This window comes from Rhinolophus sinicus, linkage group LG01, assembly GCF_036562045.2.
Source record: "Rhinolophus sinicus isolate RSC01 linkage group LG01, ASM3656204v1, whole genome shotgun sequence".
Classification (NCBI taxonomy): domain Eukaryota; kingdom Metazoa; phylum Chordata; class Mammalia; order Chiroptera; family Rhinolophidae; genus Rhinolophus; species Rhinolophus sinicus.
This window is the reverse complement of record NC_133751.1, coordinates 72,408,636-72,435,238: the sequence shown is the minus strand read 5'-3', so window position 1 is coordinate 72,435,238 and position 26,603 is coordinate 72,408,636. Positions and strand designations below refer to the sequence as shown.

Here is a 26,603-nt window from a genome sequence, read left to right as displayed (position 1 = left end):
TAGTGAGCAATCCAGCCAACAAGTCATTGTTTTAAGTAAGCCGTACCATTCCAATCATTTATATTAACCAAAACTCCTATGTATCTCAAGTGTCTGAACATATTAGAAACTTTTTCATAATAGTTTTTTGCATATTAATTTTTAAGCTAATCACAGGTTATGTTTTCTGATTTATACAAAATTTTTAACCCCATCTTCCCATGATTAGGTAATATGAGTGACACCCCAGTTTTAATTTATAGTTTTCATTGTAATTTTTATTTGCACACAGTCTCATTACCTCTATATTTAAAGTCTGATTTTTTTTCAGGCCCCAAGTCTTTAATAGTTTGCATGACTTTATATAGTATCTATTTAAGGAACTTAAAGTTCTTCGTCCCACCATAGGCCTAGAGCATTAGAAGCTACCATCTGTTTTCAAGTGGGTAAACTGAAGTACAGAACTGAAGACGTCTTTCCAAGTCATCAAACTGGGAATACAAGATAACTCTTCTCTTTGGTTTTCTAATTTACAACTTAGTTAAAACTAAGGGGTTAGAATTGAGTTCTTTCTTTGGGAAATCAGTACATCAGACATCAGAAATAAGATACATTTCAGAATGACTAGGTATTGGAGTCCAGGTATTTTCATGCTCAAGCTCAGTGGCCCAAAATGGACACACTTAATCCTTCCTCATCTATAAGTAGAGCTGTTCTGACTGTATTACTGACAAGTTGTTTCTGACATTTTTATGACTTTCTTTCTTCTTTGCTTAGATTACAGCGTCAGAGCCAAGCTAAAGATAATGAAATCAAGAACCTGAAAGAGCAGCTTTCCATGAAAAGGTACAAATAGCTGTTGCTTTGGTTGAGGGCACTATCTCTGAAACTATGCATTCCACTCAGCATATTCTGGCTAGGGTAGCAATATCATATATTATCCAAACTGGGGCATGTTGAGCCTGAAAATGAGCAGTATTAATAATTACACAGGGACAACAGGTGTAAACTAGAACTGTCCTAGGGAAATGGGAGGTTTGTTCACCGTAGCTCTGGCCCTAGAAGTCTGCTGAGAGAGATTCAATGAGCCAAGTTATGGTTCCACACCAGACTGCTGTCAAAGACTAGGGTTTCATGAGATCTCATCTCCTTACCCTAACCAACACTACTAGGTATGACTGCTTTATGAAACTGCCTGTTTTGTTATCATTTTAGATTTGCCTGTAGGAAATTTTTTATAACAGCTTTTTTGAGATCTAATTCATATTGCATAACATTTACTTGGTTAAAGTGTACAATTCATTGGTTTTTAGTATATTCACAGAGGTGTACAACCATATCTAATTCCAGAACATTTTTCCACTAATCTAATTCCACAATCTAATTCCAGAACATTTTTCTTACCTGAGAAAGAAAGCCTGGAACCGTCAAAAAGTACTCCTCATTCTCCCTTCCCTAAGCTTCTGGCAACCAGTAATCTATTTCTTGTCTCTCTGGATTTGCCTATTGTGGACATTTCATATAAGTAGAATCATATAATGTGTGGCCTCTTGTGATTAACTTCTTTGACATAATGTTTTCAGGTTTCATCCATGTTGTAGCACATGTCTGTATTCATTCTGTTTTGTGGAGAAATAGCATTCCATTGTGTGGATATACCATATTTTGTTTATCTTTTTATCAGTTTATGGACGTTTGGTTTGTTTCCATTTTTTACTATTATGAATAATGCTGTTAGAACATTTGTATATATATTTGTGTGTGGACATATGGTTTCAATTCTCTTGGGTACATACCTAAGAATGCAATTGCTGAGACATGGAGTAAATTCTATGTTTAACTTGTGAGGAACTGCCAAACTGTTTTCCAAGTCACTGCACCATTTTACAATCCTGCCAACAATGGATGAAAGTTCCGATTTCTCCACATCCTCACAATACTTATTAGGTTATCTGTCTTTGTTTTACTCGTTGTAGTGAATGTGAAGTGGTATATCCTTGTGATTTTCATTTGCTTTTTCTCTAATTATGTAGAACATCTTTTCATCTGCTTATTGGCCGGTTTTGTATCTACTTGGAAAAATGTCTATTCACCACTTTGGCCATTTTTTAAATTAGATTGTCTTTTTATTGTCGAGTTTTAATTATTCTTAGTATGTTCTGGTTACAGGTCCCTTATCAGATATTTGCAAATACTTTATCCCATTCTGTGGGTTGTCTTTTCCCCTTCTTGATGATATCCTTTGCAGCATAAAAAGTTTTTAATTTAATGAAATCCAGTTATTTATTTTCTTCTCTTGTTCTTGTAGGCAAATTTTGTACCATATTCAATGGCATAATAATTCTTGGTTGAGTTAATATATCTCCTTGAATATTTTATGATTTTTCCATCAAAACACTCTCAACTTAATAGTGTTCACAAAATATTGTTTTGTCAAGCTTCTTATCAATGTTTGTCAGGTACTCAAGTATCCAGATGTTTCTAAAAATAAAACACTGAGGACAGCTTCTGTGAAAGTTCCCTATCACAATGTTATATTTCCAATTAATTGTTTCCATTAAAGACATTAATTTGGTTTGTATGCGCTAGAGTTCTAGGGCTCAAGCCAATGTGAGATAAGAATAAAAGAAACCTCACAGGTAGCCATACTGTAATCCTTCATAAATAATGTCCTATTATCGTCTCCCTCCCTCTCAAGCTATAGAATTTTTTTTTCATTCTAAGGTTTTGAATGTAAGCACTGAGATAATCAATAAAATATTTTAATGCAGTGACTTAGCTTTATGACAGGGATAATAAAAACCTTTGTAGTTGCCTTTGTTAGAATACAAAAAGGCTTATAGAAACTTTATGTAAAATTTATTAATAACAATAATAACTAATATTTATTTAGTACTTAATATGTGCCAAACACAAAGTGCTTTATGTATATTATCTGAATTAATTTTTACAACGCTCTTTGAGGTAATACAATTTTCTCCATTTTTACATGTGAGGAAACAGAGGTCAGAGAAGTTCAGTAACTTGCCCAAAGTTTCACATTTACTAAGTTGTGGAACTCAGATTCATCCTCAGACAACTTGATTTCAGAGCCAAGTTTTAATCATTACCCCTATATGACAACTTTAAAACTTCTACATAACAGTAAGTCTTAAGTAATGTCTTCTCTTGCTTTTATGTGCCGTATACTTTTCAAGAAATCATTAACTTCATTGAGTAGTTTGTATTTTTCTTCTTCCTGAATAAGGTAGAAAAATCTGTCCTTGCTACAATGTTACTGACTCTTTAATGATCATATATTTCAGATCTCAGTGGGAAATGGAGAAGCATAATCTGGAAAGCACAATTAAAACATACTTAACCAAAATGAATGCAGAAACTAGCAGAGCTTTAACAGCTGAGGTAAAGAGAGAGAGAGAGAGAGAGAGAGAGAGAGAGAGAGAGAGGCGGTTGGGGAAGGTTTTAACTGTGCAATTGTATACTAAGCTATTGATGAAAGACTGTTTCTTGAATAAAGAGAAATAAGACATCTTAGGACCAGCCAGGAAAATTCAGCTCCAACCCTTGTACTTATTTCAGTCATTGGAATTTTGTACAGGATTACTTCAGTGTTGATGATCTTACGTTGTTTTTCCCTGAATGACGCCAAGAAATTGGTCTGTTTCAGTATGTATAGCAAACGCAGACATCTTGGGGAAATTTTCATGAAGCCAGGTCTCTAAGCCAAACTTTGACGAGTTAACATTTCACTGCTGCCATATCTCCCTTCTTTGCTACTCCCTACGTAGGTTTTCCAAAAGCACGTATACATAATACACTCCATTGGCAAAAACCAACGTATCCTCTGGACCCAGAAACTCACCTAGTTATTTCTAAGTTAGCTTAGAAACCCACAGCTCGGGTCTCTCAAACAAAATAGGATTGTATATGTGTATGTCATTTTTGTTTATAGATAACCAAACTTGATATACAATAAGATTCAAGTGTTTGGAGACCTCACTGACATTAAAACCATTCCCACCTCTATCATAGTAAGTGCTATTCTTTAGAAGAGTATTCAGAAATCTGGAGGTCAACCATCAATAAGTGATATCTGAACCAAAAATCCCTGGAGAGTAACGTTTTGGAGTGCTAGATTTAATTAAAAAAAACAAAAACAAAAACAAAAAAACCCAAAAAACTCAGATTATCTGAAGACCTCAAGTTTGTATTTTTGTTTTCACTGCTTTTAGTCAGGGAGTTTCTTTTCTACTTTCATTATTAGTTTTAGAAACACTTAATGCTGACCAAGAGTATAATAAACTATCTTCAATAATGGTGCAGAAGGGATCCCTGCTGTGGGATTTACATGGAACTAGATGCCCTCCAAGGCCCATTTGGACTGTATGGTGCTGTATGGTCTGTTATTCCCTTTATCAGTTAGAAAACAAATAGCAGGGCTTCTTTTGAGTGTCCTTAACTCAATACCCAGGGGCTCTGTAGTATCAATTAAATTAGAATGTCTGGGACCAAGCATCATTTTTTTTTTAAGTTTCTGAGATGGTTCCAGTATATGTGGCAGTTTGAAAACTAATCTAGAATGTTTACCAACCCAGTAACCATTAAACAAAATAACATTTAGCTTGTTCTCACTCAAATGTTCTTTCATGGAAGGTATTCATGAACTTCTCTAGGCCAGACAAGGATGGCTTAGGCCAGGTAGATGACTGTGTCAGAAAGCTTTTATAATGCCTTGTGGATGGTCAAGAAGCCAGTTGTTGGAAGAGATTGAAAAATCGCTTTTAAAAATGTACTTGATGATTGAGAAAAGAATGTGTTCATTTATAAGGATATCTTAAACTTCTTTCTCTTTCTCTTTCAAAAATCTGTAGGTGTATTTCTTACAGTGCCGTCGAGATTTTGGTTTGCTTCATCTAGAGCAGACTGAAAAGGAATGCCTCAGTCAGCTTGCCAGGGTGACTCAGATGGCAGCAAGGTAACCTTTCCCTTTTAATGCATCTTGATCTCAGAGATACTCGCAAGTGGCTCCAAGGTTGAACATAATCTGTGATGTGATTTCCATATATGACATCAGAGTCTTTCAAGTGAAGAAGCCCTTGTATTTTAAATCTCAAAAGTCATCTAGTCACTTTGATATTTTTATTATGTTGCTTCTGCTGAAGCATTGAGACGTCTACTAAATGCAGTAATAGCTGCTGACAGATTTTTTTTCCCCTTCCTCCACAGTGAAATAGATTTAAAAAAAAATCTCAGAGACATGTATGAAGACCAGATATTTACAAACCAAGGTGGATTCTAAGTGGAAAATTCGTTTCTAATTGTTTTCTAATACTTGATTTTAAATGCCTTTGGAGTACTTTGGGGGGGGGGGTTAGTATTAACACCTAAAATCACGTTACAGGTAATTTCCTGCTGTGCTATAAATGAGTGATTTTCAAATATTGGGCAGGTTGCATGAGATTCTCCTTAAATTTATAATTTTATGGTGTATTCCTTCAAACTTAAAGAATTAATTAAATTAGAATCTCTGGGCCAAGGCATCATTTTTTTTTTAATAATTATCTTTGTAATGATCGTGATTCTTCAATTCTAAAGAATCAGAATCTCTCAGGTTTAGCAAGATTCCCAGGATACACTGATGTGCGTTCAGGTTGATGAAGCACAATTGTAAGTGATCAGTCTATCTTTGCTTGCCAGAGGGAGAAAGCTCTGCAAATTAGAATATTATCAAGCCCCTTTGTATGAGATTATCTCAGTGATAACTTGTTCTGCTCTTTTAAAGCTATTGTACTGGGTGGTACTGGGATGGGATGTTATAATAGATAGAGCCTTTTAAAAGCCTTTGAAATCTCTCTTGTAGAGAGGACAGACCCTAAACACCTCAAAGCTCTTCCTACCTAAGTCATTTGCTGGGTATGTTTGGCAGAGCTGCTGTGTTTGTGCAGTTTATGCACTTCATAGAGGCAGCAATCTAATTCTTGTTTCTGATTTGCCCTCCCATTGGGACTATCTTTTTGTAATTTGCAAAAGAGCCTGATAGGCCAGCCGTGACGTTGTGATGTCAGGATGGATGTGAAGGTAGTCCAGAACCCGCTTCTGAGATGAGTGGGCGGCATCTTTGCGAAGGGATGGCTAGGGCAATTTCCCTGTTTGTCTTTCTCTGCCTTCCTACTTCAGTGGGAAGGCAGAGAAAGACAAAGGTTTTATATGTCCTAAAAAATATCACCAGGAGAGAAAAAAACTTGTTCTTCTGAAGCAAAAGTTATATTTGCTTTTGAAAAAAGAAATCTTATATGTTCCTAGTCCTTGTTTCTATTTTTAATAACAAACCCCCCAATACAACTTTGTGCCCATTTGAGGTAATTGTTGGTGATAGGGATAATTTTGTTGTTTGACATTATTTGCATGTATGCTAGATAACATAATGGGAATTTTTGGAAACCTAAGTGGTATATAAAAAGAAAGAACTTTCTCGTGTCTCCTTGTCTGCACCAGCAACCTAGAATCACTTCAATTAAAGGCCGCAGTAGACAGTTGGAATGCCATTGTGACAGATGTCAGAAACAAGATTGCATTCCTCAGGGTAAGTTGTGAAGTATATTTAGAATCAATTAATTGAATGTTATATACTTGTTATATAGGTGTCATATACTTAAAGAAAACATTTAGCATTAAAAACAATTGTTAGAGAAATTTAAGGAAGAACATGTTTTTTTCATTTGAGTTATTAAAGTTTATGCGGTTTTTAGGTTTGATATTGATTACTTTCGTGTACTTGGTTGTAAGCAGCATCCTGTACTCATACATGTGGTCTTTTACGTCCCCATTGCAGTGAATGGTAAACTCAAAAGTTGTGCATCACACCTAATTTCCCTAGAATTTCGAAGCTACCTGCTCCAATCAGAAATAAGTGTCTACCTTGGTTTTACTCTGTGTTTACAGAATTAATAGGGTGATCAAGCAGACTTGTGTTAATTTTCAGTCTTAACTTTTTATGTAATTATCCCATAATGCAAAATAATAAATTCTTAATTGTTGGTTTAATAGACTTATGACTATACTAAAGGTAAACTAAAGAGCTAAGCCATGGAACATTTATTTTCCATTTGGTTTTAGGATATTTTTATATGTATATGTTAAAGATGACATATAATGTTTATTTTATGATTTCACAACACAGTCACATGCAGTTTGAAAAGCTGCCTCAAAACATTTTCTACTTGTCTGGCTTTTTCATTGGTGGTCTTGACTGTTTTCTGGACTCTTTCTTACTCAGTCTTTGGTGATGCTTAGCATTTCTGTTGAGTTTATTCAAAGTTCTGGCCTTGAAGGAGCTGCTCCTTGCTCTGTATCCTTGTCTTTCAAGCACATGTCCTCTGTGTGGAAGTTTCTAAGTGTTTTGCTTTTTAAGACTTTCTTTTCCAGCTCTTGTGGGTCATTTACAAAATAGGATGGTAAAGCAAAATGGGGACAAATGCCAAAAAAATGTTAAAAGCATGTTATTAAGGTTCCAGGACTGGAGTCTTAACTTTTGGCAGAATCTAAGAGAATAAAACAGAGGTATATATGGAACTGGAGAAAGCTAGAGGTATAACTTTTGAGATAAACAAAATGTAAACATTTAATAAATATTTCCTAAAACTTCCCCTCTACTTTTTAAAATGAACATTTGCAAGTAGTCTGACTCTGTTACAAATACTTTCCCCCCTGTATTTATCAGCCAGTACATTATTTATAGCTTCTTGAATCTTTAGAATCTATTCATTTTATATTAGTAGTTCCTGTTTTGGGACTGAAAATTATGGAAATACTGAGGAATTATTACAAGGATCTGTGAATTATGTGTCTCTGTATCTTGTCAATCAATAGATACTTCTAAAAATACAACTATTTACATTCAGGAATATTGTTCTATAGAATTGTTTTACGTCAAAAATTGTTTTTATATTATTTCTGATATAGCTTGGGAATCACTATTCTATGCTGTATTATTCAAAATGACAGCAAATATTTTTATATGCTATTTCTTTGAAGTTGATTTTGCTTTAAAATATTGTTTGTCTTTTGCTACTAGACACAGTACAATGAACAAATTAACAAGGTGAAGCAAGGATTTGCTTTGAGTACCTTGCCTCCAATCCAGCTTCCTCCACCACCACCTAGTCCTGAGATACTGGTGAGAAATACATTTTGAAAAATTGCAATCTTCATCTTGATAAAATAAGGGATGTAAAACAGTGACTATGTGGTTTGTTTAATGTGTATTCAAAATGGAATAGGCACGTAATATGTGTATCATTTGTAATCATGTCCATTCCTGCTATATCATCTCCAGATGATTCTGTCAAATGAGGCCACTTACACACCATAGTTTGCTGTGTATAATGCGCACCCACATTTTTGGCTCAAACATTCAGGGGAAAAAATCTTTCATTTTAATTTTTCAATTCAAATTTTTATTTGTTTACATTTAGGTACTTGATTTTGTATTATAAAGGAATTTTAGCATTTATTTTTTAACATGTTATGGTACAAGAAATTTTATGTAACAAATAATTACAAAACACAAGAACAGATACAAGGTACAAGAAATTTATGTACCAGTAAGAAATTTACGATATTTATGCATCATAGAAGGCCAAGAACTCTTCCTTGTTGTAAGTTCATCAGAAGTTCAACAAAAACTGATGATCATATTCCAGGGTATTATTTTGCATATGGATATCGTTATTGATTTCTAGAGTTACACTTGTAACTCATACGCACAAATAAACAAATTAAAAAACATTTATATAGATGTGGAATTAGTACTACTCATGTATAATGTGCATCCTTATTTTTGACTCATAAATTTGGGCAAAAATGTGCACATTATACACAGCAAAATGTGGTAGCTGTATCACTGGATTTTAGTGGTGCATTCGATATCTAAACAGGTAGTATATTCTTATTCATCCTGTCACTCTTAGCTACATCGTGGGAGAAAACTAATGAATACTCAGAATTCCAACTCCAAGTTACCCCTAGATGACTGAAACCCTTCAGCATAATACCCAACAGGCTGAACTTCACCCCTCTTCACTAACTTCACTAACGTTCTACTTTAGATATTCTTTTCCTTAAATTGTATCTTCTATTCTATCTTTAACAGCAAGACAGCTTCCATTTATGCCCCTTTCCTGCTCGTTAGGGATCAATGAGTGTAATCAGACAAACTAATATCTATGCTTTCTTGTTTAAGTTATCCTTTTGGGAAACCTTAAACCAATAAACTCATAAAGCTTTTCAAAATGCCTTTTAGGACAGAACCATTAGGTGATCATTTTTATTATAACAGAGCTGGGGGTAGGAAAAAAAGAAAGGTGTGAGATATTCAGGGGCAGATTACTTTTGACATCAGCACTTCTGCTTGTAGGATAACATTGAAAATGTTGTTCTACAAATAGATGAATATATCAAAGAACTTAAAATTTCAGTAAATTATATGGAGTTTCACTGTGTTCCCAAAGCAGAATCCAGAGCTAAAAGCATTATATGCCATACACTCTGGGCTTTAGTTCAGAATGTCAGCATTGCCTTTTACATTTTTGGTCAGTACGCGTTTTACAGGAGTACTGTACTGTGTACATTATCATTCTTGGCTTGGAACACCATCATAACCCACTACCCTGATAAGGATGGCGTTACATACGTGACAGAGAAATCCCAAAGATTCTCTGTGGTTCTGCAGTAAGTAACACATGTTCTTGGTAGGATTTCTAGAAACCCCGGGCCTTCTTCCTATATTCAAATTACTGTCTATACGTTGTAGTTAAACTCGCCCATGACTAAATGCAAAATGGCTCCCGAGACTCAGGAGCTAGATACAGAGTTATTCTTTGGAGTTTCCTGGAACCAGACTGGCATAAGCTGACTGATACCAGTGAGACTGTAGCTGACAAATGTAGGCAAAGCTTGACTCCTATTCCTCATTTCTTCAGAGACCGTTTTAGTTCTCATGTAGCTATCCAGGTTTGTTCAAGGCAAAAACCCACTGGCAGTTGGGCCCTGTGGAATTTATACGCATCCTTCTGCTAACATCTGTGTCTTTTGTGCTTCCTAACAGAGTCAAGCTGTGCTTGATCAAAGCTGACAGTTGTGTTAGAGTGCAGGCATCAGTGACCACTGAGCATTAGTGGAACAGTCTGAGAGGATAAATGCTAGAAATGTGAATATGCTGTGTACTGTAAACTGAGGTGATATTATACAATGGAAGCTCACGAGAGATCTGGGTTCAAGTCCCAACTCTGGAGAACTATGTTGGTCTTTGGAAAATGAGGTGTTCTGGACTTTGCTTTTCTCATTTATAAATCAGGAAATTGTACTAGATGATCTAATTCTAAAGTCTCTGTCTGTTAAGAATGATAACCACGTTTTAAATATATACTAGTCTAACCTAAGAAGTCTGGAAAAATGAGTACTATTTCCAGTTTGATCAGTATTTTTATGTTTCATTATATTTTGAGTGTTGTACCCTGCCTATCTAATCCTCAAAGTAATGTTCCGTAATAGTTATCCTCAAAGAGAGCAGGACTGTTAACTCAGTACCCACCATTCATTCATTCTTTAAAAAGTTTACACTATGAAAATTTTGAAACATACAAAAAAATAAAATAATATAATGAACTTCTGTGAACCCCACAGCCAACTTCAGCATTTTCAACCTTTTGTCAATCTTGTTTCCTATCATCCCTTTCTTTCTCCCCACTGGAATATTTTAAAATAAATCCGCCATACCATATAATACCATCAATGTATACTTCAGTATGTATTTCTAAAAGATGAGGACTCTTATTAGTTGATATAATCACAACCCCATTTTTCTAAGAGAATTAAAAATAATTTTTAATATCTAATATCCCGTTAAAATTTATATTTCCACAGTTGTCTCAAAAATGTCGTTTGTTACCTAGCTAAACAATATTCCCAATTTGGTTATAATTACCTTAACTTTAAAAACCCTTATTTTTAAAAACAATCCAAGCAAGGTTTATACTTTTCATTTGACTGATTATTTTCCTTTAAGTCTGTAATAGCTACCCAACCCTTTCCCCTTTATTCATGTAATTTATTTGTTAAAAAACTAAGTCACTTATCCTGTTCAATTTTCCATATTATTGATTTAACTGATTGCATCCTTCTGATGTCATTGTACATGTTCTACTATTTTCTGTAAACTGATCATTAGATCTAAAGGGTTGATTAGAGTCAGGTTCAGTATTTTTGGCAAGAGTTTCTTTTTTATAGGTGATGATATATATACACATCAGAAGGCACACAATATATCTCCTTTAACAATGGTAAGAATGGAATGTCAACCTCATCTATCCATTATGAAGTTCCTCATTAACCTTTCACCTGTTGGTTTTAGGATCATTACTTAAGAGCCATATTGATGTCCTTTTTTTTTAATTCAACAAATTGTTTAACTGCTTTATGCCTGTGTTAGTCCTGGCACACGGGCAATACTCTACGAATCTGGCGTCCTCTGTAGTCCAGCCAATAAGGTATCCCTACTATTGGTAGATGCTAAGAAGGGGTGGCTTTCCACAGCCCCCTGGAAAGTCAGTAACACACACCAGCATGTCTACAGTCACTATAGAAGAATTCATCCTCCAGGCACACCTCATTTTAGTTTCCTATTGCCCTTGGAGCTAAACATAAAGTCAGAATTCCATCAGATAGTACAAGGTTCCTCCAATGTACAATAGCAAAAGTAATATTATCTATAAACAACTGTGGTTCTTTAGCAGAATTTCTGAGTGTCAGTATTGTTCATCAACATGGATAGCGCTCACTGAGGAGCCCCTTTGCATAGTTCGTTATTACGTATTTTAGTTGGGAATGAACTTTAAAGGTCACCTAACCCAACCTCTTATTTTATAGATTAGTAACTTGGCATCCAAGGTTACCCAGCCAGGTGCAGAGAAAGTGGGACTAGAACCTTGTTCTCCTCTCTCTCTCTCTCTCTCTCTCTGTCTCTGTCTCTCTCTCTCTCTCTTTCAATGGTCTTTAGGATATTTCACTGCCCTTTGCTTTTCAAATATTCACATATTTAACTAATTTTATGACAATATTCTTTCTATTGTGCTTTGGAACTAGGTTTCACATCACTCCTTTCCCCAAACATTGCTGTATGAGTTTAGATCATTGCCCATATACATATATGGTATGTGTATGGATTTTTTGTTTTTAATTTTTACCTTTTCTATTTTAGATGCAGCAGTTCTTGGGAAGACCCCTTGTGAAAGACTCTTTCTTTAGACCTGTACTTACTGTTCCTCAGATGCCTGCTGTTTGCCCTGGGGTCATTTCTGCACCCGGCCAACCTAGAGCCCCCCTGGTACAGAGCCACTCTTGGTGCAGTGATGTTACCTAGTTCTTTATCACTACAATGGACTACAGAATGAATGTCTGTCTTCTCTTTGTTCATTTATTTGATAAATGATGATGATGGTGGTGGTGATGATGATAGCTGCATAATAACTGAATAAATAGTTCCATGTGAGGCACTGTGTTAAGGCCATTACACATATTATTTAATTATTCATTAACTGATAGTAGCTTAGTTTTTGCATGCAAAGATAAATGTATTTTTATAGTAGAGGATCCATACAATTACAGTTTGCTTCTATAACAGGCAACAATGACCTGTAGATTGATATTTAAATGGGTAATTTATGGTTAGGCTTGATTGTTGGGTAGGTTGAAAGCAGAGCAGACAACTCAACAAACTAAATTATGCAACAAAGCTAAAGAAAAAAATTATTTGCGTGCACATACATACACACACGTATGTATAGTAGGACAGTACTTATCTATAAACAGACAATATAAATAACATCATGTTGGAACATACTATACTATAAAATTATAAATCTTCCTGGATACAAATAGCTAGATAAGCCTTATCCAAACCTGAAGAAGCAATAGAGAAACTTAAAATGAATAGGACTGTCAGTTATAAACTTGATTAAGGTAAACTTTATTTAAAGGAAAATATTTTTCCAGAAGATTATGTTAAATATAATTAATGCAAAGTTCTCTAATCTTGACATTCCCATAAGTACATTTCAGTCAGGTTTTTGTTTTTTTGGTTTTTTTTGGTACGTAAACATTGCTAATAGTCTCCCTTTGAAATATATAGTCAGATGGATTCTGCTTATTTTTGTAGAGGCTGCCTCTCTGCAAATAAATATGTATACAGGCCTTAACATGTTAACTAAGTACCACATCTTTTTATTTCCATGATTTCACAGTATTGTTCACGTGATTTGCTCCTGCACCATTCTATAAGGAACTATGGTAAAATTTTATTGAGACATTAAAATACCTCAACCTTCTGATGCCTGGGGAAAAGGTTGGTACTGATGCAATCCCAGGTTTCAGGGCAGCATTCTGTGCTTCTGGCTTACTAGGCTTTGTATGAGTTATTCCAATGGTCATTAATAGTTATTAGTTACTAGTTTTCATGAGTAATAACCTTATAGTTGAAGATAACTTATAGAGCCGTAGGTCCAAGATGCCATGTTTATAATTATCCTAGTAATCAGATTAGCACTCAAAAATATTCATTTATTGATATTAATTAACTAGAATCTTAATGGTTCTAATACGGAACTACCATAAAACATGGGGAAAACTTTGCTGGTTTCGCTCAGAGGTGTCACTACAACTTCCACACCACCTTTGTAACATTCACAAGATGCTAGACAGACGTTTTAGTAGTATTCTCATATTTATTTAGTTGTTTGAAAATTCACCTTGATTATTCTAATTATAAAAGTAGCATGTGCTAATTATAAAAAAGCAAATAATATAGAAATATACAAAATATATATAAAGTATATAAAAAAGAAATATACAGAGCAGAAACCAAAATTACCCTGCAATTGAATCCTAGGAAATAATCACCAGTTACAGATTGTTTTTATAACTTTCAGTCCTTTTTCTGTACATACAACTCAAAAAAAATTTTTTAATATAAAACGAGTCATGTCAGGGTGGCCAGTTAGCTCAGTTGGTAGAGTGTGGTGCTGATAACACCAAGGTTGCTGGTTCAGTCCCCACATGGGCCACTCTGATCTGTGCCCTCCTTAAAAAAATAAAATAAAAAGTATTAGTGTCTACTCTTTTGGGTGATCGGTTAGCTCAGTTGGTTAGAGTGTGTTGCTACTAACACCAAGGTTGCCGGTTCGATCCCTGCATGGGCCATTTTGAGCTGTGCCCTCCTTAAAAAAAAAATAAAAATGAGTTATACCATAATATGCCACAGACTTTTTAAAATGAAACGTTTCATGTATATCTCTCATGCTCAGACATATGATCTATTTTTAAGGACTTGAGTAGTATACCATATTTACTCATAACCTAATTAACAAACTTGAGGTTGTTTTCAGGTTTTCACTGTTATAAAATACAGAAATAAGCACTCTACATGTATTTCTGTACATGTTTGCAATTAGTAACACTAGAATGTCCCATTTTTAAAATAAAGATAATATAAACAATTAGAAATATTGTTGTGATAGTTAAGAAAAACTCTGAAAAGAGAACGTGTATGTCAATCTCTCTCTTTTTCATTCTACCCACTTTCTGAGGTATGGAAATGGCTTGTTGGTTGGAACTTTACTGCCTAATAATTGAAGCTGATGTGCTCCTTACAGATGACGGGCATAGCCTGGACTGTGCCGGCGCCTATGGGAGAGCCTGTGCCTCCCAGTGCAGCCCTGGGAAGCGATCCCCCCATGATGAATTGGGAGAAGATTACTGACAGGCTGAAAACTGCCTTTCCACAACAGACCAGGTACCTTAGTTTATATTTGGTGGTGAGTACAGATCAGACTCTAGTCCGTAGCCATAATTACAGCAATGCAACATTTCAGAGAAACAGAACACACACACACACACACACACACACACACACACACACACACACACACACACAAAGTAGATATTTTTTTTATCATGGCCTTGGTAAGAAAATGAAATTATCAAGAAGGGATAGTGTTCAATATAAATGCTAAACCTCTTCACTGACGTTATTAGTCTTAAGTCATGAGAGAATACCTTTTTAAATTTAGGTTTGCTCATTTACTCAAAGTGCACGTAGTTGTAACGTATCCAATTTTAATGCCACCAGCTGCAATAATTATCTTAATAACCTATTTCCAAAGTGAATTTTAAGTTGATTGTATGCCATATAAGCTCAAATAAATGATCAGGTTTTACTTGCCTATCTTCTGAATTTTGTTGAGGGTCCTTACAGTTTTTTATTGGGAACACAGTTAAATGCAAGAAATCATATTTTACTGTGTTTTTCACGGTTCTGACTTTAGTAGAAAGATATTTAATTCTGCTCCTCCAGAAATGAAGTTTCTTTTAGTCTTTACTCTTGTATCCAAGGAATAATTCTAGTTACCCAAAGAAATGATTCTAATTTTCATCAGTATTTTCATTTAAAGATGAATTCTGTTATTTAATGTACATACTGCTATGCTTCAGAATAGATCATGGTTTTATAAATATTATCATCAATAGAAAATGAAAATAGAGCTTTAATACAGTTGTTATAAATATATATGTGTAAAATGAATAAATACTAAATCAAAAATTGTTCCATGAGGCTGATGATGACATGATATTTCATTTGGGAAACAAAAATATTTTATTACCTTACCCTATTGTACCAAGAATGTATGTGTAGACTTTGGGTCAAGGGACTATGAGAATTGAAAAGGAACATATCAATTAAAATATTCCTAGGTTTGTTTATCACATAATTAATGTGTCTTTTAATCTTTGCTTTCTTGTTCTGTTTAATCATTGTTTTCTGTTTCTAAGTTTTACAAAAATAAAAGTTAAAGATAGAGGAGAGAGTGATAGTAACGTAGTTAGAAAGGAATCTTTAGTCCTAGTAAGAGAGCATTGAGACATGTGATATAAAGAGCTCAGTGCATAAATAAGTAGATAAACTTAAATTTCACACAATGAGAATTCAAAAACAGTTAAAATGTCTCTTTTGAAAGAAAATAAATACTAAATTTTATCACTCATGAACACATCATTAATAAAACGTTAGGACTTTTCATTTTGGTTTAAGATAAATGCAGATGGACCTGTGATCACTTTTATAGATCAAAGATCTAAAGGGTCACATCTATATGATACATATAAATTATACAATATTATTTCAAATCTCGTTTGGAGAGCACATCCTCAAGGCAGAAGGGAAAATCACCACTGCTTTCCTTGATCTCTTCCAGAAAGGAGCTTACAGATTTCTTACGGAAATTGAAGGACGCTCATGGGAAGTCCTTATCTGGACTGTCATTTGATGAAATTGTTTACAAGATTTCTCAATTTATTGACCCCAAGAGATCTCAGGTAAAAAACAAAACAAAACAAAAAACTATTATCTCTCTGCCCCTGTCTATAGTATTATAGTTAGCTGTTTTTTTACTATATATATATGTATGTCTTTATCAAGGTATAATTGAAACATGACAAACTGACAAACTGCACATATTTAAAGTGTAGAGTGTGATAAATTTTGACATGTATACACCCATAAAATCATCACTTCAGCCAAAATAATGAACATATCTATCTATCCCCCACAATAATATCTAGCCCTTTCCGGTGCTCAGTAGAAGCACATTTTAAGTCTCTTTGAGTATCACTGAGGTCGTTTTTTGGGAGATACTTGACTGTCATGTAGTTTAAGGTGACTTTAGTATATAGTTGAAAACATAAAGGTGAGAGTCTTGAATTCAAAGTTGTTTTTTCTCTGCTCTACATCTTAAACAAAAAGACTTTTATTTTTATTTTTTATGAAGTATAGTTGACGTATAATATTATATTGTTCAGTTGTACAACGTTTAAATACCTTATGAAATAATCACGTTAAATCTAGTAACCATTAGTCACCACACGAAGTTATTAAAATGTCTATTGGTCTTCTGTATGTCTTCTTTGGAAAAATGTCTATTCAGGTACTCTGCCTATTTTTTTAATCAGATTGATTTTTTTGTTATATTGATTTATATGGGTTCATTATAAATTTTGAATACTAACCCCTTATTGGATATATCATTTGCAAATTATCTTTTCCCATTCAGTTGTTGTCTTTTTGTTTTGTTGATGGTTTCCTTCACTGTGTAAAAAGCTTTTTAGTTTGATGTAGTCCCATTTTATTATTTTTGTTGTTGTTGACCTTCCCTGAGGAGACAGATCCAAAAAAAATATTGCTGAGAGCAATGTCAAAGAGTTTATTGCCTGTGCTTTCTTCTAGGATTTTTATGGTTTCAGGTTGCACATTTAAGTCTTTAATCCCTTTTGAGTTTATTCTTGTATATGGTGTAAGAAAATGGTCCAATATCGTTTTTTGCATGTATCTGTCCAGTTTTCCCAACATCATTTATTGAAGAAACTATGTTTTTCCCATTGTATAGTCTTGCTTTCTTTGTCATAGATTAGTTGATCATATAAGCATGGATTTATTTCTATTTCTAGGCTCTCTTCTGTTCCATTCATCTATGTTTCTGTGTTGTGCCAGTACCATACTGTTTTGATTACTATAGCTTTGTAGTATAGTTTAAAATCAACAAGTGTGATACTTCCAGCTTTGTTCTTCATTCTTAAGATTGCTTTGAATATTTCGGGTCATCTGCGGTTTCATATAAATTTTTGGATTATTTGTTCTAATTCTGTGATAAGTCCCATTGGTATTTTGATAGGGATTACATTTAATCTGTAGATTGCTTTGAGCAGTATGAAAACTTGAATAATACTAATTATTCAAGTCCATGAGCATGATATATCTTTCCATTTATTTGTGTTGTCTTCAGTTTCTTTCATCAGTATAGTTTTTAGAGTTCAGTTCTTTCACTCCTCGGTTAAATTTATTCCTAGGTGTTTCATTCTTTTTGATGCAATTGTAAATGGGATTTCATAATTTCTCTTTCTGATAGTTTATTATAAATGTATAGGAATGCAACAGATTTCTCTATGTTACTTTTGTATTCTGCAAATTTACTGAATTCATTTATTAGTTACAATGGTTTTTGGTTACATGTTTAGTGTTTTTTTATATATAGTATCATGTCAGCTACAAGTAGTAACAGTTTTACTTCTTCCTTTGCAAATTGGATGTCTTTTATTTATTTTTCTTGTCTGATAGCTGTAGCTAGGACTTCCAATTCTATGTTGAATAAAAGTGGCAAGAGTGGGCATGCTTGCCTTGTTCCTGATTTTAGAGGAAAAGCTTTCAGATTTTCATGATGAAGTATGATGTTAGCTGTGTGTTTATCATATATGGCCTTTATTATGATGAGGCATATTCCCTCTACACACACTTTGTTGAAAATGTTGATCATAAATGGATGTTGAATTTTGTCAAATGCTTTTTCTGCATCTATTGAGATGATCATAGGATTTTTATCCTTTGTTTTGGTAATGTGGTGTATCACATTAATTGATTTGTGGATATTAAACCATCCTTGCAACCCTGGAATATCCCACTTGATTGTAGTTTATGATCCTCTTAATGTATTTTTAAATTAGGTTTGCTAACATTTTGTTGAGGATTTTTGCATCTATATTCATAAAGGTATATTGGCCTATAATTGTTCTTTTAAGTATCTTTGTCTCATTTTGGTGTCAGGTTAATGTTGGCCTTATAAAATGTTCTTAGAAATGTTCCTTTCTCTTCAGTTTTTTGGAATGGTTTGACAAGGATAGGTATTAACTCTTCTTTAAATGTTTGGTAGAATTCACCTGTGATGCCATCTGGTCCTGGACTTTTGTTTGTTGGGAGTTTTTTTGATTGCTGATTCAATTTCATTACTAGCAACTTGTCTGTTCAGATTTTCTATCTCCTCCTGATTCAGTCTTGGAAGATAGTGTTTTTAGAAATGTATGCACTTCTTCTAGGTTGTTCAATTTGTTGGCATATAATGTTTGTAGTTATCTCTTATGATCCTTTATATTTCTGTGGTGTCAATTGTAGCTTCTCTTTAATTTCTGATTTTATTTATTTGAACCCTGTCGTTTTCCTTGATGACTCTGAATAAGGTTTATCAATTTTGTTAAGCTATTCAAAGAACTGTTTCTTGGTTTCATTAAACTTTTTTATTGTTTTTTATTAGTCTCTATTTCTATTCCGATTTTTATTATTTCCTTCCTTCTTCTAACCTTGGGTTTCATGTTCTTCTTTGTCTAGTTCCTTTAGGCATAGTTGATCTGTTCTATATCATCAAATCTACTGTTGATTCCCTTGTGTATTTTTTTCATTTCTGTTTATTATATTCTTCTGGTTGGTAACTTTCTTATATTTTCTCTCTTTGTTGAAGTTCTCACTGTGTGTGTTCATTTTCCTCTCAAGCTCAGTGAGCATATTTATGACCATTACTTTGAACTCTTTATCAGGTAGATTACTTATCTCCATTTCATTTAGTTCTTTTCTGAGGTTTTATCACGTTCTCTGGTTTGGAACCTATTCCTTTTTCTCCCTATTTTGCCTAATTCTCTGTGTTTGTTTCTATGTATTAAGTAGATATGTCTTTCAGTTTTGAAGAGATGGCCTTATGTAGGTTATGTCCTGTGGGACCCAGCGGCACAATCCCCTCTGGCCACCAGAGCCAGGTGCTCCAGGGTGTCCCTTGTGTGGGCTGCATGCATCCCTCTGTTGTGGCAGGTAGTGATTGCTGCTTGTGTGCTGGGTGGGCAATGCTGTGTTTCCCCCCCACCGCATGACTGGCTGTGTAGCCCAGTTGTGGTGTCAGGATGTGTGGGGCTTTCAGCAGAGTGTGTACACTTGCTTTAGGAGGCTAGAGGGGGAATTCTAAAATGGTATCTACTAATACTGGCATCAAAACAACAGAACTAGATCACAGAAATGGCTGCCACCGGTGTTTCAGACGCTGGGGAGAGTCCCTGCTACCTCTTGCCTCTTTGGAGGCCATTGCAAGATTAGTAAGTGGGTCCCTTTCACCTATGGTCAATGTGCTTTCCATCTGGTGTTTTCTTGCTGGTTTTCAATTTGAATGAGTCCATGCATGAGTCCTTTAGGAACAGAATTTCCTTTCACTGTAGTTGTATAGTTTTCCTGGATGTAGTCCCCGTTGGTTTTCAAAGTCAGGTGTTTTGGGGGCTCATCTCTTCCTGTGCTGGATATAAAGGTTAGGATGCCTAATGTGGAACTGGAATTCCTCACTCCTCAAGGAAAGGTTCTGTATCTTTGAGATCCCTCCCACTGTGGAACATAGTGGTTGGGGTGTGATTTTCTTTTTTTTCCCTTAGGGGGACCATATCTCTCCTACCTTTCTCAGTGTTGTGTCTTCTTGTGGAGGTTGTGTTCATCCAATTTCTATCTTGAACCCTCTCAGGACTTCAACTCTAGTAGTTAGCTGTCTCAATTATCTCTATAACATGTTCCAAAAAATCAACAGCCTGTAATTGTATTAAATCATCTGTTAACAATAAGCAATTCAACCTCAACTGGGCAAATGGCCTGGGAAGCCTTTAAAATATTTACCTTCCGATCATTCTGGAATAGAACTGGCCCTCTGGAAATTTACTCTAGGTTACTTTGAATGGTTCTAAAAAACATTTTTAGAAAATTTCTGCAAACACGTGTTTTAATTAAGAGTATATAGTTATTGTTGTCTTTACCTGGCTCTAACTATATCAGTAGTATTGCCAACATTTTGTTTGAAGCATTAGCATGAATCTGATTGACCTTCACCCTTTTGCTAATTTTCATTGTATCACATTCTGTGCTATTCCATCCGTTCTTCCTGTTTTAGGACAATTCTAAAAAAAATCAGTATGATATTCTTATTTTCAGAGTCAAGGAAAATCAGCGCCAAATGGTGGTCGTGTCTCCCCCAGCCACAGTCCACCACCGTCCAGCGCGGCCCTGCCCCCAAAGCCAGCCTGGAGGCCCCTCAGTTCACAGGGTTCTGCCACATGGGAAGGAGCCACTAATTTGGTGAGAGTGAGACTGTTGATTATAAATACATTTACATTTGGGAGAACGAAATGAACTGAATACACCTTGTGTGTATTTTCCTAGGATGAGGAGGAGGAAGAGGAGGAGCCTTGTGTGATCTGTCATGAGAATCTCGCTCCAGAAAACCTCTCAGTGTTGCCTTGTGCTCACAAATTCCATTCTCAGGTAAATGTATTCTTTTAAACATTTTATCATGAATCCACTAAGCGAGATTCATACTGCCTTACTTGAAATCGTATGTGTGTATCATTTTCCACTGCTGTGTCATGAGTTCCTTATAATGCTGGGCTTTTGGGTAGCACACAGAAATGTTTATACCTGTTTCCCCACACCTAGCCATGGATGGCGTTGTGCTTTCTCAGGTCTCCGTACACGTTACAGGAGAAGAGGACAACAGTGGCACTGAAATGGTAGAGAGTAGGCAGTTCCCTTGAGTAGACCTGGGAGAAACGGTGATGGCCACGGCAGTTCATTGTCAATTTAGCACCAGTGCCACTGCACCGCGAAGTGCTATAAATAACACAGTGTCCTCTCTCCACGCCTCATAATGGCCCCCTCCCATTAATTAACAGGACTAATCCTAATAGTCTGTCCCGGCTCATGTATTTGCTTTTGAAGATGCTCAGGCTTGAGTTTTGATGTTAGGAAAATGTGAGACTGGCATATGTTTTGTTGATTCTTGGCATTTGTATAGATTAACTCCTGGTATTGCTGCTGTGCAAGTGCTTTTGATATATAATTTATGATCTAAGTTTTCTGTTGCAGAGATGTAATCTGACACAGGGAAAGATAATCTTACACAAGAAAAGCTTCTCAGGGCAGTGAACAACAGCCAGCTCATTCAAGCCATATCTGTAAAACATTGTTTCAAATATATGTGATACGCGCTACAGAATTATATTTTGTATCTGCTCTGATATGGAGACGTATACACAGAATGGCCAATCCCAAAAGATCTGCAGGATAGGTACTTAGCCACCTTACGTTCCCATTTGAAATTTTAAAAGTCCAATCCATTTAGAAAATAAGTATTTCACAAAATCTATTTTATTCTTTGCCATTACACATTGAATAAAAAGCAGGTAACTAATTCAGTTTACTTTTTAGGGTGAGAATTAATAGGATTATACATAGTGCCTTTTCTTAATCCTGTCTCACCTAACCTAGCTCTCCATTATTCATACAAGTAAAAATGATTTGGAGAGTCAGTATCCAAGAAAATGACTTAACAAATAGTTCATATCCAAAGAGTTCTACCATTGTCACCAAAGAAGAAGCAATATGAAAAAAATATGCATCATCTAGAGGTTTTAACTTCAAAGCACCATAGCGCTTGATACAAAGTCTTGGTGACTTTTGTATGTTTAGTTATGACTTTCTGGATTATACATGAGAACAGTATATGATAAAATGAACTAGAGGAAAAATCTAGCAGGTTTCTTCAGCCTCTTTGGTAGGAAGAACTGCTAGTCATCCTGAAAATTGGGGCTAGGGGAAGGCTCCTAGTAGAGCAAACTGGCAGAAAGGTGCTGTGCTGTTACCAGCTGTGTCTCTCAGTAAGCCATAGAGAAGGTGCCGTGACCACAGCAGCTGGCTTGGCGATCCACCAGGTCGGCAGACATGTTGGTTGGCAACTCTGATATGCAGCTCAACGCTGCCTCTGCGAGGCTGACTCTGAGAGGCTGACATGACTCTTTTTGCTCCTTAGTGCATTAGACCTTGGTTAATGCAGCAGGGGACATGCCCAACCTGCAGGCTCCATGTTTTGCTACCAGAAGAATTTCCTGGTCACCCCAGCCGGCACTTACCCAAGATCTGATACAGGGTGTGACTACGCAAAGGAAGTGTTTGGACTCTATAAGTTAGTTCTGCGTTTTGTTATGAGCTTATTGTGTGAGTGGTGTGAAGCAGTACATTCTTCAGTATTGTGTGGAAGAAGCGAGCTAATCTCATCAAAGCTGTAGCCAAAGAGGACAGGATCCAGAGGGTTTAAAGAAGAGAGGATGTTGAAGGTTACATCATATTTGCCCTCATCTTCGTCGGTATTTTCTTCCAGCATACACATGATAGTTGTTAGTATGTATCTTAGGATGTCTTTTCTTGTGTTTTTTCCTTCTTATTCCCATCATTCTTTGCTTGCCTTGCCACCATTATACTGCCACCAAATAAATTTAAGCAAGAGAAAAAAGTGGAATAATAAACAAGTAGGAAAATTTCACTGATTATAATGTTTCTTTTAGCTTTTGAAACTGCTTACAAAAAATATAGTTATTTAAATTTTATCTATCTTCCCCATTCTTTTCTATTCTCTAAAATATGTGCCCATGAAGACATTCTGAGCTGCTTGAGGGTGGGGAGCACACAGTGGTATGTTGGGTTGTGAGAGATGATTGTTAACATTTCAGGAATTTTGTGAGCCTGTTATCAAATTGTTGGTAGCTTGAAATCTGCCGTAGCGGGAGTGTTTTACCCCATAGAAATTGGTAAATGCTCTAATTAAGTGCTTCACTTCCCTTGAAGAGCCGGTTGTTAAACATTTGCCAGCACACCACTGAGACCACATCTGATCCTTCTGTGTACTCCCAGTGTCGTGCCCAGTAGGTGCAGCATAAATATTCCCAGAATCAGAAATAAGGAAGTGCCAGAAAAGAAGTTAATGTGCAAAGGAAATCACTTGCTCTGTTGAATAATTGAGATCTTATGTTAATTTGTAAACATGCTCTTTGGACCTTAACATTTATACTTTGGAGGGATTTTTTTTTTTCTGCCTTAAGTTTCTAATTTCATTTTTTGATGCTGGGGGTTGTGGGGGACTGTGTGTAGTTGCTTTTTGTGACAAAGTTGATATCCACTAGGCTAAGTTGCATATCTAAAGTTTGTCACTGAGAGCTGTCCTCCTTACAAGTCAAAAACCTATTTTGAAAATAGTGTTGTGTAAATGCTGTGTTGTCCATGTCTCTAGTCACAAAAGTAAAAGAATTCAGTTACCTTGTAAGACAAATGTCACTTGGTTCGTATTGTTTTCCATAATTCATGGAATTGAGACTATGAATAAGTGTTTCCTGACTTAACAACTATTGATGTGTATATTTCAGTGTAAATGTATCTTGAAGTTACTTTAAAACTCTATTTAAAACTGCTATTTCTGTAATTGTATGCTAAATGTTTTCTTCTGTAATGAGAATAGACTGGAAAATGTGAAGAAAATAACCAAAATTGAAGGCAGTCATCTAGACACATAAAATGCCAAGAATGTATCGGAATTGCAAAATTCAGAACTTACAGGGCCTTTAATATAGTTTTCTTGTCTAACACCTCAAGGTCATTGTCATATAGCAAATTACCTCATAAAACAAATGTTTCTCAGTTTATGTTTAAACCGAAATTTCACTTTCATGTGGGAAAGAATAAATGTTTCTTAATTGAACACCTATTTTATCTGTGTATATCAGTTTAAATGTATCCTGAAACTACTTTAAATCTCTATTTCAAAGTCTATTTCTGTTTAATTGTGCTTAAACTTTTTCTTCTGTTATGAGAAAGGATAAGAACATATCTAAGAAGAAGGCAGTTCACAGGACACCTAGACTGGGGAAATGCCAAGGATGTCTTGGGATCACAGAATGTCAGAGCCTGTAGAGTTCTTAATGCTCCCCTAGGCTGTGCTCTCGTTTTACAGGTACATTTTACCCACGGTCATGTGGCTAAGTAGTGCTGGAGGCAATCCTAACCCCTGAGCGTCCTGACACTCAGGCACATGCTTTCTCCACACACTCGTGCTGCAGGATTGTATTGGTGCTGACCTGCTATTCTTGACTTCAAGGATGGCGCCAGAAGACTTACCACGATAGCTGATATGTGTAGTATATATGTAGTGAGAATGGAGTAGTACCGTGCGCTTGAAACTCATGTTCAATTCTGTTGAAGCTGAAGATAATGGGGTTTTTTTCTTTTTGAGGTATAATTTAATAATAAAGACAACTGTAGATTGTTTCTACTGTAAACAATCATCACTGTTCATTCCTCTGAGTATGGGGATCCAGAATACCATCCTGCCCAGAAGTGGCAATATTTACATCAAAAACACCTGTAAGCACCTAGCAATGTCACTGTAGCTGCTGTTAGAAGGTCCACCTTGTGATGTTTTCCATCATAATGTCCATGTGTGTAACATTTTTCAGCTTTTATGGGACACCTTCAAATGTGTTTGTTACTTCATTTCATCCATTAATAACTTGGAAGTGGGTATTATCTTTATTTTACAGATGATACAACTGAGGCTCAGGTAAGCGGGAAATACTTTGTCTGAGGTCACAGCTACAGAGTAGAATTCTGGGAAGTGAATGCAGATCTTCAGTCCCTTAGCGGGTGTTCTTTTCCAGTACTTCACAGCTGCATCCACATTTTAGATTGACTTTGTGCACACACAAAAAAGTAGGGTTTTTTTCCCCTGTTAAATGATATTCTTCAAAATAAGAAAATGAAACAGCTGGTAAACCTACCAATTATTTTGGACTACAGACATGGCATTAAGTGCATAAAGATATGTAATAGTGGTAGGACATGGAAAGAGAAGTTTGACTGACTTTTCTCATATGTCTTGATTTGCTTGGGATGGTTCCAGTTCATGCTGTTGTCTTAACATTAATTATTAATAGTGCCGCTTTCATTCTTAACAGTGTCCTTGTCTGGAAGATGAATTTTATCTTATCGTTAATTCAGGGAAGGCAGGCTTATTTATTTTTTGTATTATTATTATTATTTTTTTTACCAGATTCAAATTTAGCAAGAATCCTCTGCATTATAAAATGCTCCTGGAATATCTGATTACATAGCTTCTCAGGTAAGAATCCTAGGACTACAGTAGCCGAGGCTTACTCTAACTTGTAGCGAGATAAAAATAAGTGAATATAATTTGTTGTAAAGATAACATGATTTCTGATTTTCTCAAGTAGGCAATTCTCAGAGATTACAGGCTTCTTTTCTTATGTGTGTATCCTGAGCCACATCACATTTACATGGTGTATTTATTAAAACATTTGTTCCAAAAGGCTACCCTGGAAACTGCGTTTGCACGCTAAAGTTTGAAAACCATTGGCCTAGTAGAAAGTGGCTTTTCTCAGGCAGATCTAGGTTTGAATGTTTGAATTCCATCGCTGGCATGTTGCGTGATTATAAATTGCTTATCTTTTCTCAACCAAATCCTTTTCTGTAAAACGAGGAAAAGGCTACTTGCCTGACAGAGTGATTATTCTTTCCCAAAGTAACAAACCTTCCATTAGTCACTCAACCTGTTTGAATTTACTCTTGGATGAGAAAATTCCTAAAAAGTTTTTAATCTTTAACTATTCTTATTATTTTTTAAGTATTCTTATTATATAACAATGAAGGAAGGAGAGAGTATAATCATTAGTCCTACTTCTTTTTACAAGACCCCAGCATCTTGAGCAATAAATGTATTGCGTAAAATATCACACTGCCATAACATTTGATTGATGCATTTGAACGGCATGAACTTGAATAATCCTTAATACTACCTAGCAAGGTTGAATAACTGATCTAAGAGACTGAA

The 26,603-nt window shown here is 35.4% G+C and overlaps 1 protein-coding gene across 6 annotated transcripts in view; it reads left to right on the top strand.

The window, feature by feature from the left end:
• The window catches only part of DZIP3 (DAZ interacting zinc finger protein 3), a 97,264-nt gene extending 72,800 nt beyond the window's left edge, over nt 1–24,464 (top strand). For all 6 annotated transcript variants that reach the window (XM_074332225.1, XM_074332238.1, XM_074332249.1 and 3 more), the window contains 11 exons: nt 757–825; nt 3,285–3,381; nt 4,851–4,954; nt 6,475–6,562; nt 8,054–8,155; nt 12,236–12,361; nt 14,685–14,824; nt 16,284–16,404; nt 20,867–21,010; nt 21,095–21,196; nt 22,740–24,464. In XM_074332225.1, coding sequence (XP_074188326.1) covers nt 757–825; nt 3,285–3,381; nt 4,851–4,954; nt 6,475–6,562; nt 8,054–8,155; nt 12,236–12,361; nt 14,685–14,824; nt 16,284–16,404; nt 20,867–21,010; nt 21,095–21,196; nt 22,740–22,850 — 1,204 coding nt within the window. In that variant the 3' untranslated portion in view covers nt 22,851–24,464. The remainder of the gene's footprint in view (nt 1–756; nt 826–3,284; nt 3,382–4,850; nt 4,955–6,474; nt 6,563–8,053; nt 8,156–12,235; nt 12,362–14,684; nt 14,825–16,283; nt 16,405–20,866; nt 21,011–21,094; nt 21,197–22,739) is intronic.
• The last annotated feature ends 2,139 nt before the right edge of the window (nt 24,465–26,603 follow it).